This window comes from Archocentrus centrarchus, chromosome 22 (genome assembly GCF_007364275.1).
Source record: "Archocentrus centrarchus isolate MPI-CPG fArcCen1 chromosome 22, fArcCen1, whole genome shotgun sequence".
NCBI lineage: Eukaryota > Metazoa > Chordata > Actinopteri > Cichliformes > Cichlidae > Archocentrus > Archocentrus centrarchus.
In genome coordinates this window covers 21,948,694-21,971,348 of record NC_044367.1, presented here as the reverse complement: position 1 = coordinate 21,971,348, position 22,655 = coordinate 21,948,694, and the positions used below count along the sequence as shown (strand labels likewise).

General features: G+C 40.6%; 1 protein-coding gene across 6 annotated transcripts in view; it reads left to right on the top strand.

Annotated features, from left to right (window-relative positions):
- Positions 1-22,421, top strand: part of slc8a3 (solute carrier family 8 member 3) — a 117,877-nt gene extending 95,456 nt beyond the window's left edge. Inside the window, exons 3-8 of one of the 6 annotated variants that reach the window (XM_030719462.1) lie at positions 3,728-3,746; positions 17,267-17,391; positions 17,809-17,908; positions 19,152-19,154; positions 19,747-20,019; positions 21,730-22,421. In XM_030719462.1, the coding sequence (XP_030575322.1) occupies positions 3,728-3,746; positions 17,267-17,391; positions 17,809-17,908; positions 19,152-19,154; positions 19,747-20,019; positions 21,730-22,106 (897 nt within the window). In that variant the 3' untranslated portion in view covers positions 22,107-22,421. Of the gene's footprint in view, positions 1-1,306; positions 1,322-3,727; positions 3,747-5,075; positions 5,099-6,309; positions 6,328-14,140; positions 14,159-17,266; positions 17,392-17,808; positions 17,909-19,151; positions 19,155-19,746; positions 20,020-21,729 lie in introns of all 6 variants that reach the window. The other 5 variants (XM_030719461.1, XM_030719460.1, XM_030719458.1 and 2 more) reach the window with 5 other exon arrangements.
- Positions 22,422-22,655: the final 234 nt, after the last annotated feature.

Here is a 22,655-nt window from a genome sequence, read left to right as displayed (position 1 = left end):
ACAGTCAACCAACGATACAATAAGATGAGGAGGAAAGGAGGCGAGGGGTGGGGGTCGCTCTGAAAGCCCTCACCATCTGTGATGAGGAGCTGGAAGAGCAGTAATTGTCCCTGAGAGGTGTGTGTGGGGGGGCTGTTCTCAGTACAGAGATATGGATGAGCTGCGCTGCTGCCTGCCATGCCAGTGGCACACTACAGTGTCAGGCCTGTCTTAACACACAGAGAGGACCAGCAGGGGCACCAGTCTTCTGTGTGGTCTCTCATTAATGTCGGTGTCACTGATGACCTTCTTATGTTACCCCTACCCGCCCAAAAACCAGCTTCACCCCACACCTAACCCTCTAAGGAGATTTTTCTTGCATTAGTGAAAGTCCCTCCCATTAATGCTAAATAGCTCCCAGTAGTCCTTTGACTTCTGATTTGATTTATTTTGACCAAACTAGTTTATTTTGGGGCATGTCAGCAGCCTCCTCGGAGGTGTGAGGAGCACGTGTGTGGTTGTGTGTCCGCGCTGCTATCTATAGTACTTCCCCCAAAATAGAAAATGATTTCTTTTTCTTTCTTGATCAAATTCAACTAACAGAAGCTCTGACTGGACCAAACTAAACTGCGTAGACCAGCTTTTACTGTTGCAGCGACATTACAGCTTTCATAGAGCATTCATTTTCATTTTAGTCCAAACATTACAGAATGTATATAGTTGCTTTGTGTCATCAAAGCAACTATAAATTTACAGGAATGCACAATAGAAAACTGTGTTACTTGATTTATGGGTCTAAAAGTGAGCTACAGTTATGAAATAGTGAAATTCAGGTCTACATGTATGCAGATGTCTATTTTTAGACCAATCAATTTGCTAATGATTTTTTTTTTTAATACAACATCTGAATGACGATTTCTGTGATCAGATAGCCACAAAATATCCACTCCGCTTAAATACACTTACGTGGCACCTATTCTTAAATTTTGAAATGGTTACAGGGGACATAATAATTATTTCATAGGTAGTGAGACCTGCTATGATGTATGATTTGGAGCATGCGGCACTGACAAAAGGCAGGAGGTGGAGCTGAAGGTGGCAGAGTTGACAATGTTAAGATTTTCATTGGAAGTGACCACGATGGACAAGTTTAGAAATGAGTATATCAGAGGGACAGCTCAGGTTGTAGTTTGGAGACATGTTAGAGAGCCAAGGCTTAGATGGTTTAGACATGTGCAGAGGAGGGATAGTGGATATACCGCACAAATGGTGTCCAGGCAGGAGGAAAAGAGGAAGACCACAGAGGAGGTTCATGGATATAGTGAAGGAGGACATGCAGAGGGTTGGTGTGATAGAGGAGGATGCTAGGGATAGGGTGAGATGGAGGCATATGATCTGCTGTGGTGACCACTAAAGAGAGCAGCTGGAAGAAGAAGAAGAAGAAGAAGAAGAAGAGAAAGAGTGTATCATCAGTGTCATCATATTGTCTGCTTGTTTGGTTAAGTCAGTTGCCTAGGTGTTGTGTTATTAGTGCTCATGGTCACACCTATGATTCCTTCTGGGAATCAAACTTGCTCCTAGATGCCAGTACATTCATTTTCATTTGAATCTGTTGCCATTAAAATTACATTAAACAATGGCTATGAAAAATCAAGAGCAAATTTGAGCCTAAACAGCCTTACAACTTTTAGGGAAACTAAATTTCTCAGTGGGAAACAATTTGCCAGTATTCAGAATGGATGGCAGTGATGTTAGTTTCTGTCATTATGCAAATGTACTGTTTATAAGGTTGGGGAAACCTGCAGTCAGCTGAGACTGATGAAGTCACTTGGATGAGTGACGAAGCGTTTCTCCCTGTTAAAATGTCTTGTCCAGATGCACAGAAACAGCTTTCTGAGATTTCTTTACTTGGATGATTAAACATGCATCATCAAGACATTCACAATTCAGTGGTAAGAAACTTTTGATAACTGTGTGACAAATTTAAGCTTACCATAAGCACTGGAGGTAACACATTTTTACATTGCATGCAGTAGGTTTACACACTCACAGCTAAGATGCTTTCTAGCAAGTCCATTTTCCCAACACTGAGGTGATCACTTTGGGACTTACCTGATTTCCACATGTACAACAGTATGTTCAGTCCTTGTAACCTTGTGGATGCTCTTCATGCTGCATGCAGACTTCGGAACAAATTCCTGTTGAAATTTTGGTGTTTTAATAATCTCTTGCTCCGTGCTTCTTGTGTGTGGTACTGTCACAGAACAGCATTAACTGATCTTTGCTCCACTCCACTCCTGAAATGCTGGGTAAATCAGTATTTTGGCAGGGTTGTATTAGTGTTGACTTAGGCCACACTGAGACTGGTTGGTGACCACCTGGCAAACACCAGTCACTAAGGAAAATGGAGTATTCTCCCATCCGCAGTTGGTTTCTGGAGGCTGCTGGCAGTCGCTGTGAAATTGATTGCTAAAGCCAGTCAGTGACACCCTGGAAATCTCTGGTGGCTAGGGAAAAATGTGTATTTCTGAACTGATTGGTGAGTGGTTGCTGGCGTGTACTTACTCTCGCTTGGTGGAATTGGTCGAAAAAAAGTTCTACGGTGCTGCACCAAAAACCTACTTTGATCGCCAGCAGGTTGCTGCAGTCGCCCACACTCACCAACTATTTGCTAAGCACTAACGAAACTGTGAATAGCTCTACGTTCACCTGCAGAGTGAAAGTTTTACCTTTTGAAACGCAGTAAGCCACAACTTTACTTTGAACATTCTACATTTCTCGTTTGCGTTGCAAATCTTCACAGTTTCCCTACCGCTTGGTTGTTAGTTAAAGAGTGCAGCCAAGTTTCCACCTTCCATGCAGCAATCTGGTGCAATCAGAATGAGGTTTTTGGTGCATCACTCTCTTTGCGTTCGATTTCACTTAGCAACAGCCAGCAACCTCCAGCAAGACTCACCAACTGGTCAGGGAATACATATTTTTCCTTAGCAATTGCAGGCTGCCAGAGGGGTCGCCGAGCAGTCTCTAGACCTATATGATGGAAGCCTTATATATGTTGTTCTTTTGTGGTTTGTTAAGGAAAATCGTATCCCCTCCCCCTTGGAAATCAGTTAATGTGGAAGCTGTGTCAGATGGAAACAGAGTGTAACCATTTGAAAATACAAACAGCAAATTAGTGCTGCTTTCTTGAGCTTTCTTTAATGGTTTGTGTGAAGTCTGTGTGGATGTGATGGCCTTTGGACAGCAGCTGACCGGCTGCAAATACACAATAAATGCATGGATGACATTTAATTGAATGGATTTAGCGTGTCTCGTTGTCTTAAATCCTGACAGTGTGAATTGCTGTACCTTACATGGGTAAAATGCTGAATGAATGAGTTTTGTCTCTTGACAACATTACCTGCAGGTAATTATTCAGTATTTCTCAATTAAATTTCAGTTGGCTTAGTCTGGAGAATGGTTCTTTTTTTGTGTGTGTCAACAAATGAGTAACATTGCTGAATCGTTTGTTTTAATTCTGTGGTACCAGCTATCCAGAAAGATGTCTCATTTAGGGACAAAATTCTTTAAATACACATAATGAAATATTCATGTGCAGGCTGCCTCATACCCAGAGGGTAAAACAACCAAAAAAGTTACTTCCAATGCAGTATTCAGTAGAAAAGGCATAATAATGGTGCAGATTTTAATGTTGAATATGATAAGTGGATATTGAGGGCTTTAGAAGGACCCCTTGGGCTTTGAAAAGCTGATGAGACGACTTAGTGGTGGCTGACGCTCTGCCTGTTTGTCTCGCAAAGGCCAGGGAAGGCAGTTAATCAGCTCTCAGGGTTACATCAGTAAGCACAGTGGCCACAATAGATCAAATCGAGCAGCTGAGAGACCCCTCGATTCCTGATGAACTCAGCACACCTCCAACACACAGTCTCCATACAGAGATCCCCCGGGAGGTTTGGAGACCAATGCAGTTTCCTCACAAAATGTAGATAAGAACACAATGCAGACATTTTTGATAGAGTGCAAAAGGCTAATTAAAAATAACTAATTGTGAGTGAAGACCAACATTAGTTTACTGGTTAAAGAAGTTTGGACACTAAAAGCAAAATAAAGAGGACGCTTTCAAAAATGAACATCGGCTATTTTTCGGTCAAAATCATGCAAACTGGAATGAACATACCCCGGTATGTTGCAGGACTCTGCTTCTTCTTTCTTCTGAGGATATACATAGTTTTGACTCTGTCTGTATGTTTGACATCATTTACATTCATATTATATTGTACATATTCAGGCACGTAAACAGACATTTTGATGCAAGTGCATGTTTTGGAAACTCTCGGGTGCTTATCTGACATCCAGCAAACAGGAGATATGATTACAATCTTCTCTGTAACATAGCAATTGCACCACTTTAACAAAACTTCTCTGTCTCTGTGACTTAGTCATCAGAGTGTGACAGCAACACAGTGTGAACACCCAGTGATCTGATGTTATTGTCTTAGCTACACAGCATTGCATTTGGTGCAGTGGTGAAAATTTGGTCCAGTAGCAAAATCACAATTTTAAAAGACTCAGTGTCGAGTAAAAAGCCTGCAATCCAAAATTTAAGTGAAACTATTATCAGCAAAATGTACTTAAAGTATAAAATTATTAAAGAAATGGACATGTCAGAGTTCTGTTATTTACTATCCTGTCAGGTGGTATATTTTACTGTATAATAAATGCGTCATCTTGTATACTATTAATAATATATTTCAGGTGTAAAGTAACTACTGCTCTCAAATAGCTGCCTTAAAGTACAGTGAAGTTGAAGTAGAAAGAAGCATGAAAGTGTTTTTGAATTATACTTGAGTTTATGTCCATAGTCACATTGCTACACTGGCAATAATTTGAAGTGATGATTTGTAGAAACTACATCCATCCGGGGTTGCTGGAGCCTGTCCCAGCTGTCGCTGAGCGAGAGCTGGGGTGCACCCCAAACAGGTCACCCGTCTATTGCGGGGCTAACGCAGAGAGACAGATGATCTCGTGTCCACACCTACCACCACTTCAGAATCATCATCTAATGTGTACATCCTTGGGCTTGAGTAAGGAGCTAGAGGAGTATCCAGAGAGTACTCCAGCAGACCCATGCAGAACACGAAAAGACCCCAGTCAGTCGGCAGGTTCGAACCAGGAACCTTGTGGCTGCGAGGTGTTAGTTTTAACCACTACATCACAGTGTCACCCCAAACAAAAACACAAAATATAAAATCTACTATGTTAGTCTATAATATTACTTCATATTTTATAAATGATCCCATACAGTTCAATTACAGTGTAGAAAGATGAGCTTAAGTAGTGCTTAAATGCAGTTCTAGCTTTCTTTCCGCTCCTGCTAAAAACTTGTTTATGTGCCAGGGCGAGTAAGTTTGTGAATATCCTCTACATGTTGGTGAACTTCAGTGTTTTGTTGTTTGCATGCATATGTGTGTATTCACTGCGCGTGTTTGTGTCGAAGGCTTGGTCTGATGACATTATCAGAGCTGGTAATCTGCTCTGTAATTGCCTGCTGCTGACACGGCAGAGAGGCTGATATGGCTGCAGAATAAACAGAGTGTTAACAAGTAGTGGCAGCTCGTCTCCACTTGATCTGCGCAGCTCAGCGTGAAATCCGGACCGGACAAATCGGGGAGAGAGAAAAACAGAGAGCCAAGGAATTAGAGATGCATTTAAAAAAAGAACAGCAGAGGGAAATATGGAGGCAGAATAGAGGAAGGCGAGGAGGATGTGTAGGGAGTAAACATAGACAAGAGGTGGTGCTATTGTGATAGTGGCATCACTTGGCTTTTACTCAGTGACAAAATATAACCTGTTTTTTTTAAATAGTGAATTATGCTTTCTCTACAGGCATTGGGCAGCTAGCCCAGAAAGCCGAATTGAACAAATAAATGACCTCCAGTGTAAACAAATACACAAAACACAGTGTAAAACAGGAGGCCAAGATCAGCTGCAACGCCAGAATGTGTATAATACTAGCATCTTTGTAGAGTCAACTGCAGAATGCAAAAATCACCTGAAAGGTGTTAATTAATCTGGTTTTTTTTCCCCACCTTGCAAACAAATAAAATGTGTTCAGAGTTAGTGTTCCACACAGAAATGCACTGTGTATCTTTGAGGTGTAACAAACATCTTTACTCTGTGTTAGAGTTGTTTCCTTCACCAGAAAACCTTTTCAGAGTTGATTCTTTTAAACCCACATTTATTACATTCTTTGCCAAAAACTGCATGGGTAGAAAGCGTCATACATCAATCAGTCTGCAGAAGCTGAAACTGGTGCCTATACAGAGGCAGAAATTGCCGCTCTGATGTGTCCTGTCACAATGTGAGTCACTGCATGGTATTAAAAACTATTTTAAGAATGCTCAAGAGTCATAAAAACAGAAACAGTCAAAACTATGTCAGTGATCAGCCACTCTGCAGGATATCTTTCATGATACTTTTCAGTAAAGTTGGCCAGTAGCCGATCGAGAACCAGAACATCTTTCTAATAAGTCCTGGAAATAATTGTTCTCATACATGAAGGCAAGAAATTAGTGTATTTGCCTAACAAGTGAAATATCCCCAGTTCAATCCCAGGAAGAGAGACATATCCCTTTGGGGTTGCATCAGGAACATGCAGAGTGAGCTGCTGTGGTGCCTCTTGTGAGTAAGGGAACAGCTGAAAGTAGCTTGTGAAGTCGAAAAATTTTAATCACAACAGGAAGATTCATTTTTAATTGCACTTTATATAGCCTAGTCTTAATTAACAAAACAAGAAAGACAGAAAGAAAGAAATTTAATTCAAATAACTTTTAAACATATACCCTAACCCTAATTTTTCAGTTCAGTTTAACCCTTACTAAAATGTAAATGATATTCAGATAGAAAATTATAGTGTTTAAACTGTGCGTTTTGTGGCATATCATGTGAGTGATCTCTGCTGTTAACATAGCAATAGTATCATCACTTGTCAGTGTTAAAATCATTTTAAGCTCCTCACCCACCGCACAAGTAAGTACAGCTAAAGAAAAGGAGGAAATAAAGACAGGAAAAACAGATATTAGTCGAGAAGTAGATGTAAAAATGAGGAAGGGTTAAAGGGAAAGACCCGGAGAAAGAAAGGGAAAGGCCGCAAAGAGAAAATACAGGAGAATCAGGCAGCGAGGAGGAACAAGACTCTTGTTAATACAAGAAACCGTCCCAAGTGAAATGCAGCATATGGGCCGATTAGGAGCGTCTCTGGTGTGTCCCGAGGCAGGCTGTCTGGGGTTTGCAGGCTTTCCCAAGCAGCCGTTATCTGGAGATGCAGATTAAACCAAATATGGAACCTAACAACTGATCAATTCCTCTTAGAAATTTTTAAAGGACTAGTTAAGCTTTTGGGGAAATCCCCCTAATTACTGTTTCCTACCAAGTGAGTACCACTTTAATCATGACTCTACCAGAAATACAAAAGTACATTAGCAGAAAGAGTGGAAGCAGAGAGAAAAAGCTTTGTTCTGTTCACAGTTAACAGAACCCACCCACCAGCAACTCTGATTGTGATATGATGTGCTGTGATATGATATAAGATGGATTATGCACAATAAAAAGATAAAAGGAATCAAGTTTTAGCTGCCTTTGTTGTGGGAGAACACAAAACTCTTCCTCCTTTGTCATAAATAAGACCACCTAATTCAGCTGCCTGCCGCATGTTATTAAAACAGTGTTGTGTATGGTAGGGTGTGCCTATTTTCTTGGCAATGATTATATTTGTTTACAGTAATCACTGTCATATCTCAAAATTAATGTGTCAACGATTTGTTTATGTCAAAATGGGACTCGTGGCGGCATTAATTAGCGCAGCAAGATTAAAAACATGACTTTTCATCCATGAAAGACCTCCATCAGGATGCTCAAGTGAAATCATCCAGCATTCAGTTAAATTATCAGTTCATTCAGTCTAGCAGCGTTGCCTCAGAAGATGAAGCATGGTGTGTGCTCAGCATTTTGACTCCTTCTGAATCCACACCGTCAGAAACATGGATACAGCATAACAAGATGATGGACGCGTTACACAGCCTGCATATTGAAAGATAATAAAGGCAGCTGAAGCATCCGTCTTTGTCATCTTGTTTCTCTCACAGGCTGACGTGTTTGTGCGTACATGCGCGCTCACACGCTGAGTAGCGGTGCAGACCAGAGACGGCGGCCACTCAGCTGCAATCTTGAGCCGTTATATTTAACGAATCACTCTGAGCTGCAGGAAACACTCAGATTGTCTGCCGAGAGTCCTGTGCAGTGCGTTTTCACTCATAGTTGCTCAGTCTGTGTGTGTGTGTGTGTGTGTGTGTGTGTGTGTGTGTGTGTCTACATCTTCATCCCGTCACAAATCCCTTTATCGGGGGGGTATGACGTACAGTATGGGTGTCAATAGCTTCACAAATGTAAATGTGGGCTTTATGAAGACTAATGACTCATGCTCAGTACAGTAGATAATGTCGCTTCATGATTGGACAGTTACAGAAAACAGAGGAACATCACTCAACCCTCCCTCCTTCCCTTTATGTCCACATCTTCGTCCCTCCTCAAATCCCTCTTTTTGTCTCTCTCTTTATCCCTACATTTACACTTTGGTGCCATGTGATCATGTTTCTGTGTATGTGTGTGTTCTTCATCATGGCACATGTGCTCCTGGAGACAACAAATGTAGCAGGAACCACTGCAAAGTACAGTGCTGTCACAGCTCTACAACATACAGTTACAAAATTTTACTGGTGCAACTTATATGAAAGTTAAGTTTGAAGGTGTTTGGCCACTTTACACCCTTGTCTCATATTCTTTGTAGCCCTCTATATAAGGTATCTGTATGTGGTGTATATGTGTCTAATATGGTCAAAGACAGGTGTGGTCTGAGGAATCATCGCTGATCCCCTTACTATATGCATATGGTCTCTAGTTTACATCCTTCAGATAATCCTTTTTAGCTGTTTGAACAGTGTGGTAGATCATAGTGGTTACCCAGATGTTGAAACCTAATAACCTGGCTGACCTCCAGGGCCACCACGAGATTGAAATAAGTGGGTAAGCTTTCTCAGCAATGAAAATATGGTTTGCCAGAAGATTTTTGCACAAATCCCCCTTAAGATGAATTGTAATAGCTTAGTTTTCTAAAAGGGCATAGTCTGGTCAAATACCTGAAAAATATGAAGACATTCTCAATAGTCTCAGCTGTGCTTTGTGTCTAAGGCTAACTAGTAAATGCTAACATGCTAAACTAAAGGGTAAATGTCTTATAAGATAAGCATGTTGATCTTAAAGCTTTTTCAATCCCTTATACATTCATCTCCGCTAGCCTTGATTTTTTTTTTTTCCATATAGAGGTTTCTCGCATGATGTCGTGCACATTGCCACATTTAATGTGACACAGCTATCAGTTGCAAGGGAAAAAAATGTGCATTCCCCTGACTGGTTGGCAAGCAGTTGCTGAAGGTTGCTGGCTATTGTTTGGTGAAATCGGTCCTGTACCAAAAACATCCTTGTTAGCAGACTGCTGCGGTCACGCAAAGCTTGCATGGAAGACACTGACCTGTCTGCAAACACTTGCTGAGTACGAGCTCAGAGTACAAAGTTGTAGAAAAACTTGAAAAATTGCAAAACCTTCAAAAGGTAAAGGTTTCAAAAGGCGCAGCTTTCACTTTGGAGGTCTCTGTTTCTAGCTTGTGTCGCACCACACAGAGAGTAGCTGGTGAGTGTTTGTAGATAAGTTGGCGTGTTCCATGCAAACGCAGGTGACCATGTCATTATGCAAAGCAATCGTATGGAGGTTTTTGCCAGCTGGTTGGGGAATACACATTTTCCCACTGCAACCAGTGGTTGTTGGTCACTGATCGGTCTCTAGACCTGTGGATATGGGGCTTTAGCAACTGATTTCCCACCGGCTGCCATCAACCACATTTTTCTGCTCATGACTGGTGATTGCCAGGTGGTCATGGACCAGTTTGTAGGCCCATGTGACTGGGGCCTTATTCACTTGACTTTACACTGCCAACATGATGGTTACATATCCAAAATGGCAGACAAGTTAATGTCATGTAATTAGCAGTCACATGTCTGCCAAACCTTAATATTAATTTACTCTTCTTGTCATTTAATATTACCCACCTTTCACTCCTCTTTCCCTATCTGTTCATGCATCATCCTCATCCGAATTTATGCACCATCTTTTCCTATAGCTGTGGTCTCTTTGTTATTAAGAATCTGCAATCACTTCTTTGCTCCATAGTCTGTTCTTGCAGTCCCTTTCTCCATCTCCATCCATCTTTCTGTATCTAGATCAATAGTCCCCATTCTGCACCTCTTCTATCCATCAGACATTTCATGCATCACTCATCCTAGTTCTGTTAGTACCTTTATCCATCCTTTCAGTCCCCACAAGCATCCATCTGTCCTCCTACCCATTAGTTCATTCGCTTATATTCCCATTTTTTTTCTCTCATATTCCTTGCATGAGATGTCCTTGCTCTCTCGTTTCTACCAATCCCTCCATAAAACTACTCATCAAATTACTCTTCTTCCCTGCATCCAACAGATTGTTTGTCTTTCATCCCATGTTTTCATCCATCCACCCACTCCATTCATACCAATGAATAATCACTGCATCCCGGTCCTTCTTTTCCTCATCATATCTGCTACTGCCCTCATCATCCTTTCTAGCAGTTCCTGCCAGTGTTCATCCATCCATCCCTTCAGGTTCTATCCTTTAATACCTCCTTCCTTCCTCAATTTCTTTTGCCATCCCCGCTTCCATTCCTACTCTCCTTTTTCCACCAATCACTCATTTCAATTCTTCTATTATTGCCTCATAAATCCATTTAGCCATCACCCATACTTTGCTTGTGTATGCACAAAATTCTACCTCATTTTGTGTCTCCTTCCTCCATCCATCCATACATACATCCATCCCTTCACCTATCCACATACACCACTCAACACACAGCCTGAGATCCACCTTTGGCCTTGGCAACCATAGTAGCTCTGATAAGTCAAACGATGATTCTGCCATAATAAGCTAAAGAGTGAAAAGGTGCCCCAATAGTGTCGTATTGACGCCGGTCTCAGAGTCGAGATGTGTGCAACAGCCAGAAGAGTACTCAGTTTTCTGTAGCCGGAAAAATCTGATGAGGCAGAGCGCACAAAAGAGCACACTGATGATGACAGTTAAACACAGACACCATGTCCTAGCCCTCCACCTACGCAGTCACTCTACACACACACACACACACACACACGCGCACGCACACATGCGCACGCACACATGCGCACGCACACATGCGCACGCACACACACACACTCCTCCACCTCTACAATTACATCTCTTAGGTTAATCTTCCCCATCACAGTTGTATTCCTGGCAAAATGACAGCACTCTGGCCTGTGAATGCAGTCAGTGCTGCCAGCCCACTGCCTTTAAAACACTCCTGTTTATGTGTCTGATAATAGATTTTTGAGTTTGTTTGTTCCCTTTTTGGCATGACTGTGGGTGCATACACTGGTGGTGAAAATGGTTCAGAAATTATCCACAGAAAGTGAAAAATGATACCTGATAGTCTTCCCACACACGTTCTCATTCTGTGCATTTCATTTTTAAGGTAAGGGAGGATTCGCACAAATGAACAGCAATCTGTTGCATCAGAGTCCAGCATTTTGTCGATCTGTCTAACCACCCTGGGATCCTACTTCATGAGCTCTTCATGGCCCCTCAGAGCAGGCAGCCCACTTTAGCCTTTCAGTAAATCTCAGTCACTGGAGGCCCCAGCTATCTGTACATACCCATAAATCATATTTAGGTATTTTTATAAACAACTGATAGAAAGACACCAGCTGGTATTGATCTTTGTGTGCATGTTAGCCACAACTGAACAGTGACTCTGCATTAATAATACATATATTTCTGTCATGAAAACTGGAACATTTTGATGTATCTAACTTCCTCCTGCCTTTCCAGATGACATTATCAGCATCATTATGAAAAACAATGAGCAAAAAGACTTATTTCCTACCAGGAAAGATTTTTGTTCACCAAAGACAACACCCATACCTTTTAAACATCAGCATAGGTTGTGATGAGACTATTCAAAGCAATTATTCACAAACAAATGCACACTAGAGATTTTAAAAAGCCCAGTTTTATAAAGTGTTCTTGTGTAGTATATTTTTTTGCATCTGAATGTGTGAATGCTAGATGCTCCCTTCCCAGGTTTTTGTAAATGGCATCCTATTCAGACTCACCACAGCGGGGTTTTACACCACATTTGGCTTAAGATCAGCACAGCTCGACTACCACTAATGATAATGAAGCAAGTCACCCATAGCAATTAATGCACTTATCTTCTAATGATGATTAACTGTGGACTGCATTTGATTTAAGAAGCTGATAAGGTGCCTCCAAACACAAACAGGTTAATTAGTATCATGGCTCAGTGAAAGAGGTTTCAGTAAGGCACCGGTCCATTCATGTACAATGTAGACAGCTTTGTTTTGTCCTTCTGATCCTCTGAATCCTCTTTAGTCATGTAAAAATTTGGTCTTTGTTTTCTGAATGTAAGGAGAAATGACCATGAAGACGTCAAAAGGTAAGAGTTGTCAATGTGAACCTCTAGAGGCTGAAAGGCATAGAAAGGCTTTCTCCTCACTTTTCATTCACTGATGTCATAATTTGTCGTGCAGTTATCTTTCTTGCTGGATTACTTTATAAACCTCCAGTTTTTTTTCTTTATGATTTTATTTAGTTATGGTTTAAACTTTGCCGAGGGCATCTGAGTGTGTCAGTGATCCACAGCTACGGCATGCAGATAAACAAGCAGTCAAATCAAAATGTGAAGAAATGGGAGTGATTTTTCTGAGCAGCTGCAAGAGACATTTTCATCATCCTTTTACAGAATACCACATCTGACTAAGAATATTTGAGCAAGTGCATAAGTGCCTACTTGCTCATTATGGGTGAACATAAACTATAAAAGGAGATTTTTTTAATCACAGCCTCACACTCCTGTGAGATTTTTTTTTTTTTTGAAAGGCCTGATAACAGATGAACTGAACTGAGAAATTCAAATGCAGATATTTGCTCGTATGTTATTATGATCCAAAAGGAGTTTGAAACAATGTGGTCAGCTGAACATAACTGGCTCCGTGTGTGGAATTCTGATTAGTTTGTGGATAAAGGTGAAAATGTAGCAGCTGAAGAACCACATTGTTCTCAGCAGTTGGTGGTGACCACAAAGAGCTAGGTAGAAACTCCTAATGAATGCTCATGCTGCTGCATGCATGTGTAGTACAAGCCAATCATTTGTCATTGTTTTCAGTTGCTGCATGGGGCCAAACACCAATTCATGCAGGCTAAAATTGACAACGATTAAAATATTTAGCAGATATTTCTTTAAATTCAATATTTTTAAATGTAATTTTCATAAATATTCCTAATACTTTTTTTTTTTTTACAAGGAATGGGTGCTCTTGTTTAGTTTTGAACCTCTTTAGAACATAAAAGCCTGCAAAGCAGCATGTAGGCCTTCGTGACACACTGAAACTCTTTAAAACACTCACAGGGTTTTTAGGCTGGCTGGCAGCTATTCATGACAGGTTGATGCAGGTTTTGTTGTTGTTGTTGTTGTTTCACGGCCCACACCCCGTAACAGAAGCTGCCAAATAAATAATAGTCATCCTCCCCCCCACCATATTGACAGTAGTGAATCTAGCGTTTACATAATACAGTATTTATAGAAGTGTTAATTATCAAGAGGTTTACAGCAAATGCACTTCTGCAATAACTCATATATATATATATATATATATATATATATATATATATATATATATATATATATATATATATATATAAACATAATAAATGCTTATAAAAAGGTACAAAGTGCCACAGCCCTTCCTCTTCATCAGCCAATCGAACATTCAGTTACACCTCAGGGTCATTACAAAGCCATTCTCTGAGGCCATCACATTTCTCTCCCCCTTATTAACCGGTTTTCTTTCTTATCTGTGTTTCTTTCTTGCATTTCCATTGCTCATTGCATTTTCTGTTTTCTCCATGCCTTCCTCCTTCCCCTCTACTTCCTCCTCCTCCTCCCTCTCTCCTCTCACTCAACAGCCTTGTTGTTAGCTGATGGTAAGTCGTCCATTCCTTCTCTATAAGAATCTCCACTAACATCGCCTCCTGTGTGTGGTCTAAACAATTTATTTTGCCACTATTGAAGATGTTGAGTCTGAACTGATACTTTGAGAGGTCTGGTATAAATAAACTGCATGCTCATGCACATGTGCTCTCCTGCTGTCATTGTTACAAACAACACATGCTCCTTTGAAGAGCTCTTCCTCACTTAATGAGGGTTTTGAATGCTAATCAGAGGATTATTAATCATAAATCCATAAATTAAGTTGTCTAGTAAAGAGCAAGGTACAAACAGTTGATAACAATCAAGATAAAAACCTACAGTCCTGAAATTAGAAATTTAATTACCTCTTTGTGATTGTGTTATTATTATATTTCCCATCCTTGTCAAGCAAATTGTGTCATGTAGTGGTGCAGCACTGTGCCAAGGAATGGCTGGATAATCAAATTTTAAACATGAGCAAAAGAAATGCTGTCAGGACTTGAGGTACTCACTGTCTTGGATATGTAATTGATTTAGCTTAAAAGTGTGTGTGTGTGTGTGTGTGTGTGTGTGTGTGTGTGTGTGTGTGTGTGTGTGTGTGTGTGTGTGTGTGTGTGTGTGTGTGTGCGCGCGCGCGCAGGCTCTCATGCACTGGTATATTATGCATGCCCGCGTGTGTGCACTTGCAAATGCGCCCTCCTATCAAGGGGACTTGCCTGTGATCGTTAATGGCAATGTTAATATTTAATGGTAAGCATGTTGTCAGCAAAGAGCAGCAGGGCTGACTCTGGGCTCGTATAAAAGATGACAGGGTCTCTGCACCAGGTGGCTCAGTGGGGGTGTCATACACAGAGCTGGATGAGAGGCTTTTGGATGCACAAGGGCTCCTTCTTGATCGAGTTGAACAGCGCAGGACTGATGTTATGGAGCTTGCTGTAATGCACTTAGGAGCTAAGTAAAGCATTGTTGCTTCTTTTGAAAGCAAAGGCACACAGGCAGACATGAATTGGATACAAATTCATTAGAGCTTCCACATTATAGTTAAAGGGGACCTGTCATGCTCATTCCCATCACAATGTTTTTTGTTCTTTTGACTATACTAGCAAAACTTGTCATTTATCTTTTTTATTATTAGATTTTTTTCATTATCATGTATTATTGTGATTTGGTGCAACCCCTCAGTTCATCCACTGTATGGAACAAGCTCTCTTACCTGCTGACCCTTTAAACCAGCTGTCTTCTGATAGGCTGTCCCTCAGAAACAGGAAGGTCATGTAAAAAAGTACATTTTAAAAGAACTTTAAGCAGTCCAATGAAAAAAAAATAAGTACACCCCATGATTGAGTATCTTGTAGAACCAACTTTAGCATCAATAATTGAGTAATCATTTTCTGTATGACTTTATCAGTCTCATGTTGTGAAAGAAGCCAGTTGATGTCTGGGCTCTGAGGGGCTGTTGCTGCACTTTGATTCTTTTTCAGCCATTCTGTTGGAGATTTGCTGCTGTGCTTGGGATCATTGTCCTGTTGCGTGACCAAATTTCAGCCAAGCTTTAGATGTGGGACAGATGTCGTCACATTTGACTGTAGAATACTTTGGTATAGTTCATGGTCGACTCAATGACTGCAAGGTGCTCAGGTGATATGACAGGTGATATGAGATCTTTGTATTGATATGCATTATGGCCACACATCTTCACTTTGGTCTCGCCTGTCCACAGGGCATCGTTTCAGAAGTCTTGTAGTTTCTTCAGGTGCAACTTTGCACTAAGCCATTTGCCATTTTCTTTTTAGAAGTAAGAGGCTTTCTCTTGATAACCTTTCCAGACAAGCCATACTGTTCAGTCTTTTTCTAATTGTACTTTGAATAACTTTAACACGCTAACTGGCTGCGACTTACCTTCTCAATTCCCATTTAAGAAGTAAGTGGATCTTGAGTTAGAAATATTTTATCAACCTTTGGAATCTTTTATCAACCTTACTGTTTATCCAGCCATATATATATATATATATATATATATATATATATATATATGACAGAAAATAAGGAGTGACATAAGAATAGATACGGCTAAAAGCAGGTTGAAAGACTGTAATGTTAGCTGTCAAAAGTTCTTTCTTCCCCTTAAGGTTGATAAAAGATCCCAAAGGTTGATAAAATAATTCTAACTCAAGATCCACTAATTTTCCTGAACTTTCTCCCATATCAAGCTGTCTTCATTGGTGTATGGATCTACTCTGTTGTCATTGAGATGAATCTGCTGACCTTTTCCCAACTGTAAAATCATATCAGCCACTGAACAACATTCATCTCACTGACAACTGAACAAGCTCCACTTTGCCATGTAAAGATCTTGTAATATGTCTTAAAGCCCTTATGTGGACACTGAGTATGGCATGCCTTTTCTTACCTCTCATAACATGTACTTGTGTACATAGTTATACAAGGTTTAATTTGTTGAGGTTTTGAGACATCTGTCTCTGAATTATAAGAAATGCAGGTCATCTTACAAAATAAAAGCTAAACGATAAAGTCATTTGCTACTGAGAGGTAAAGGCAGAATTAAACCAAACAGTTTTCCTTTTGTGAAACAGTCAGCTTAAGTGAGATTTTTAGAGAACTTTTAGAGGCGGATATATCGGCGTACCTATGAGACTAACAAGAATGCATGCCAGATTTCCTGATGAAATGCTGAGTTAAAGTATGAAATTCACTGTAAAGTCCAGCACTTGTAGATAAAACCAGAATAATGGAAAACAAAATGGGAAATGTTTGCACCCAATATTTGCCTTGGCTGAGTTTTTGTTGTGATCGATAAAGAATGCGTTTGTCTAACCTTTACACAACAAAGTTGGCTCACCACCAAATGCAATGCAGAGAGAGTTTTCAGGTTTTACCACAGTGGCTGTTTTCGCTTTTCACAGACGTGCCTTAAAAACACGGCGTATAAAAAGTCTTGTCTGAGCATAATATAAAAGTTACAAATAAAGCAACTTTCTGATGTTTTGTTTGTGCGCTCCGAAGTGCAACACAATGCTCAGCTGTGCATCTCCTTATTTTGATTGTCATCTTTCTCACTGTGATTTCTTTTTCTTTTGCTCCCTCATCCACCGTCTGCTCAGATGTACCAGACAGGAAGCTGACTTCTGACGAGGAAGAAGCCAAGCGCATCGCAGAGATGGGGAAGCCAGTGCTGGGAGAAAACTCCAAGCTGGAAGTCATTATTGAGGAATCATATGAGTTTAAGGTGGGAAAGGTTGCTCTTCAAACTAGGTGAACACAGGTTGAGATGCCTGGTTGCTGTAGTAAGACAGTGTTTTCCATGTAGCCCAAACAGATCACAGAACAGCTGCATATTTCTAATTTCAGCTGCTCTTAAGAAGCTTCCCATCCCACGTAGATTTATTTCTGGTGGTGATTTTGTTTTTATGCATTCTCTAGCCTCCCCCCAAAAAAAAAAATACACCCTCCATGTTTGTTTCTGGTGTGTGTGTTTTTATCATGCTTCAAACAGGGGGTTTTTGTTGTCAGGAACTGGAAGGCACTGCCATCATGTGGTGAAGCTCATGCATTTTTCTTCAGGAGGCTCCATGGATGCAGAATATAAAGTCTGGAGCTAAATAATGGATGGATTTGATTTGTGTTTTGGTGTTGTGTCATGCAGAGCACAGTGGATAAGCTTATCAAGAAGACCAACCTGGCTCTGGTGGTGGGAACAAACTCCTGGAGAGAACAGTTCATGGAGGCCATTACAGTCAGTGCAGGTAATGTGATTTGCTCTCTAAGCCACTGTAAACCTAAAACTTTATTTCAGTATGAGATTGTTATATGTGACAATGCATGACAATAAAGTGAAAAGACGCTTTTCCCAAAATGTAAAGCCAAGCCCATTAAACAGTTTAACTATTTATCATTTAAGAGTATTTGTATTTAATTATTTAACTTAAAGAAAGAGACTAATCAGATACAAAGATAAAGATACAGTGCATCCCACAGTCTTGAGTCTAAAAATATCAATGCCATTATTCATCTTCCAAAACTCATATCAGTGAAAGCAAAGCTCTTGAATAATCTCATGTACATAACACAGACTTCATCCATCACGTCAAGCTGCAGCAGCAGCAGCAGATCTTCAGCCTGCAGTCACAGCCACTATGCAGTGAGCACCATGAAGGCCTCGGTTTGTCACTTTGCTGCTGAAATATTTAATCCTGCAATGCTCTTTATTTTTTCATGATCCACCACTGGCTGAAAAATGCATGCAGTTCACATAGTCTGACACTTTGAATCCTGACAGTGTCCCTGCCTTTTCCTTTGAGGCGCTGGGGTACAGAGGGCGCTCCCACGGACATTTTTAGCTGTTGATATAACGCTTTTATCCGGAAGACCATGGTTCTGTTTCTTGCTCTAGCTCACTAACGAAAGAATATGGAAAACTGTTCTGTGGCCACTTGGCCATCCTGCAAATCAAAAGGGCTGCGTTCATCCCCCCAAAAATCCTTGCTATGCAACCCAAGCGTTTCAGCAACGGCAGCTGATTTATTATGTCATCCAGGGTTTACATATACATCACTGCTAACTGGGTAACACGTCTGATGCACCCACTTATTCTGCAATCCTCGGTTCTCGTCATCCTGATTAGTTTTACTTCTGAAATTTGTTCCTTTCCCAGCAGTTTTCTGCATCACCTAGTTTTGTAGTTTGGATTTGCTTTACCTCTGCTTCATCCTGGAATATTAAAATCTGGACTTTGGACTTTTGTGCTGCATTTGGATCCTTTCCTCCTGCAACTGTCACGTATGCCTGTAAACTGATCCAATGGACTCTGCATATATGAAAATTTTGATCCATATTGACATGATAATATCAGACAGTTGCACATCCACAATGCAAATCTCCTGTTTCCTTCCTACCACCTCGAAGCAGTCTGACCTCTAACATCAACAAGCCATTCACTGGATATTTTCATGTTTTTGTTTTCATTCTCATGCTCAGTTTGAACTTCAGCAGGTTGTCTTGACCATGTCTATGAGCCTAAATATAATAGATAGATAGATAGATAGATAGATAGATAGATAGATAGATAGATAGATAGATAGATAGATAGATAGATAGATAGATAGATAGATAGATAGATAGATAGATAGATAGATAGATAGGTAGATAGATAGATAGATAGATAGATAGATAGATAGATAGATAGATAGATAGATAGATAGACACTATCCTGTTGTCTGTCACACAGAGGATGAAGATGACATGCCATTTTAAGTAAATCTTGTTCTCTTTTTCCCACTTTCTGTCATCCCTTATCTACTTTATGGATCCTTTATCTCAACACTGCTTTCCAACTCTTCTCTGGCTCTTTATCCTCTCTGCTTTCGCACAACTTTCTGCTTCATCATCTGTCATCATTCTTTGTGTTGTACTCCCTTTTTCTTCTATATTTCTTACTTCTCTTTCTTTATCTTTGTCCAAATATTCTGCTATTTTTCCATCATCTCCTCTCTGCTCTTTCCTGTCATCCTATTTCACCCACCACCACCACTCACACACACAAACACACACACGTACACACACACTCGGCTCCACTTCTGCCCAGGAGATGAGGACGAGGACGATACGGGGGAAGAACGGCTGCCATCCTGTTTCGACTACGTCATGCACTTCCTCACCGTCTTTTGGAAGGTCCTGTTTGCTTGTGTTCCTCCCACGGACTATCTGAATGGCTGGGCGTGTTTCACCATCTCTATCATTATCATCGGCCTGCTCACGGCAGTCATCGGTGACCTGGCATCTCACTTCGGCTGCACTATCGGCCTAAAGGATTCGGTCACTGCTGTGGTTTTTGTGGCACTCGGCACCTCGGTCCCAGGTGAGCCCAAGAATAGCAGAATGAACACATCATTTTTAATACACCAATGTTTATTACATATAAATCTGTGCTCTGAAATGGTGTTCGTTATTTTTTGATGTCAGTTGATGGATATGTGGTTCCTATTTTTGTTATGAAAATTTTGACTTTATGAGCTCAAACGGTAAACATGCTTTATCACCAAGATCGCTGATATTCTTATTTCCTCCAAAATGACATTTCCCCCCCCCGACAGGAACAATATGTCACCAAAAACTCAGGCTGCATCAGCATTTTCTGTTATTAAAGGTCCTATGTGTGGCACTAATAAGACATATAGATAAATATTTTTAAAACAACCAAGCTCGGCGCACAGAAGATGCTTTCACAACAGTCTGTGGGAAATGTAGTCTTCCTTTTTTGGAAACACCAACTGCCACTCTGTAATGATCTAAGTGACAGTTCAACATGTTCAAAGGGCCCAGAAAATCCATCCAAATCAGCTGCTTTGTTATTCTACATGAGTTTTGGGGTTTTTTTTTTTTTAGATGCAGCTGAGATCTTAAAATTATGCACAAGGCCTCCTTTGTCTAGAGATGATGGTCTTCCTTTAAAGAGCTGCAAAGTCTGCATTAAGAGGTTAGAATGGTTGCGGTGGAGTAAGTCTGAAGTTTGTCAGACAGGACTTCTTGATCAGGTTTAGGAATAGATCGTGGTTCGGGTTAAAACACATTCCTTTGTAGTCTTAACCCTGCAAGCTGAAAAGTAACGCTTACCCAGTTTGCTTAAATGTGATGCATTGGAGGTAAATAAAACTGTGTCGCTATTGTCTAAACCCACAGCGTCAGGAATAGACACCAAAGGACACCTTGTGTATAGTCAGGAGATGTCAGCACCTTTTTTGGGCCTTTGGTTTGTGCAGGGATTTGCTCAGAAAGGCGACTGCATGTAGTTCTGTGCATCAATCATGATTTAGTAACATTTGAATCAAAATCTGATAGCAGTTTCTTATGTTACCAGTACTGAGTCACAAAAATTAAGATTAGTTTTGTTTAGACTTGTAAACTCATGTAATTTTTACTGTTTATGACTTATTGATTATTCTATATTAAAATGCATGCATTGAATGCCATAAAATTATTACTGGCTTCTTATTATAAGAGACTGAGTTTGAAGGTTGAACCGTGCAAGTTTCCGTACTCTGCAGCCATCTTGGTAACGCCTCTGGGTGGTTATTTCAGCACGTATTTGAAGCTTGTGCTTTGATCAGCACTGCAGCCCCACACCAAGAAGGTTCTGGGTTTGAATCTTGTGGCCCTTCTCTGTGGAGCTTGTATGTTCTACCTGTGATTGTGTGGATTTACCACAGCTTCCTCCCACAGTCCAAAAGGTTAATTAGTCACTCAAAATTGACTGAATGAAATTAGCTAAAGTCCTTAAGCTCATTGTGAATCGAAATTTAACATAAAAGTTGGAATATAGTGAAGCTTTACTTGAAAAGTTTTGTTTTCTGCTCATATTATTCAAAATAGTGATGATATAGAATATGAATATACCTGTTTAAGTATATTTAGCACTATTTGCCTTTTTTGTTCTTTTTTTATTGCTTTCTTTATCAAATATACTTTAAATTCAGTCATCTTCCCCATCACAGATTTTGAGATTTATCCTCAACATTTTAAATAATTAAATCAAATTGAAATATTAATGACAGATGGTTTCTCTCTGCAGACACCTTTGCCAGTAAAGTAGCAGCAGTCCAGGACACCTACGCAGATGCCTCCATTGGAAATGTGACTGGCAGCAATGCGGTCAATGTCTTCCTGGGAATCGGCATTGCCTGGTCAGTGGCGGCTATTTACTGGCACATGAAAGGGAAGCCGTTTGTGGTGGAGGCCGGCTCGCTGGCCTTTTCTGTCACTCTCTTTACCATCTTCGCCTTCCTGGCCATCTCGGTGCTGCTTTACCGGCGCCGGGCCCACATCGGAGGAGAACTGGGCGGGCCCCGGGGACACAGACTGGCCACATCAGCCTTCCTTTTCAGCCTCTGGTTCCTTTACATCCTCTTCTCCAGTCTGGAGGCCTACTGTCATATAGAGGGCTTCTAAAAGTGTGACAGAATACAAACATACAGAGGTTTAAGTACAACTTCAGAGGTAAAAGAGTGAATTCTCACTGTGGAATTTAGGTAAATCTTGTATGGAATGAAAGGACAGAAGAGGCAAACCCAGGGTTTTCCTATACACCTCCCTACTCCGCTCCATCCCTCAACCCCTTCTGTAAGGATGCTTGGAGGTGTGTATCCTGCCCTCTTGTGCCGACAGGCCTGGCTGATATAGGAGCGACCCTGAGCCAGTGTGAGTGTGCTTACAGTTGGGATTGGGCTGCCACCACGTACGGAAGATGGCGATGCCAAGAGGTGGTCCTGCATTCCACTGGAAGAGACTGCAGTCTTATATCCGGAGAGGGTTGAGTTAATCAGAGGTCTATATTTTTCTCAACATCTGACAAGAACGACTTTTTTAAAAAAAAAAATAACAAAAAAAAGTATTTTGGGGATAAAAATGCAAAAAATAAACGAAACAAAAATGAACACACACGGACACAAAGAGGAATCAAAGAACTATTTTCAGATCTATGGAATAACAAATGATTAT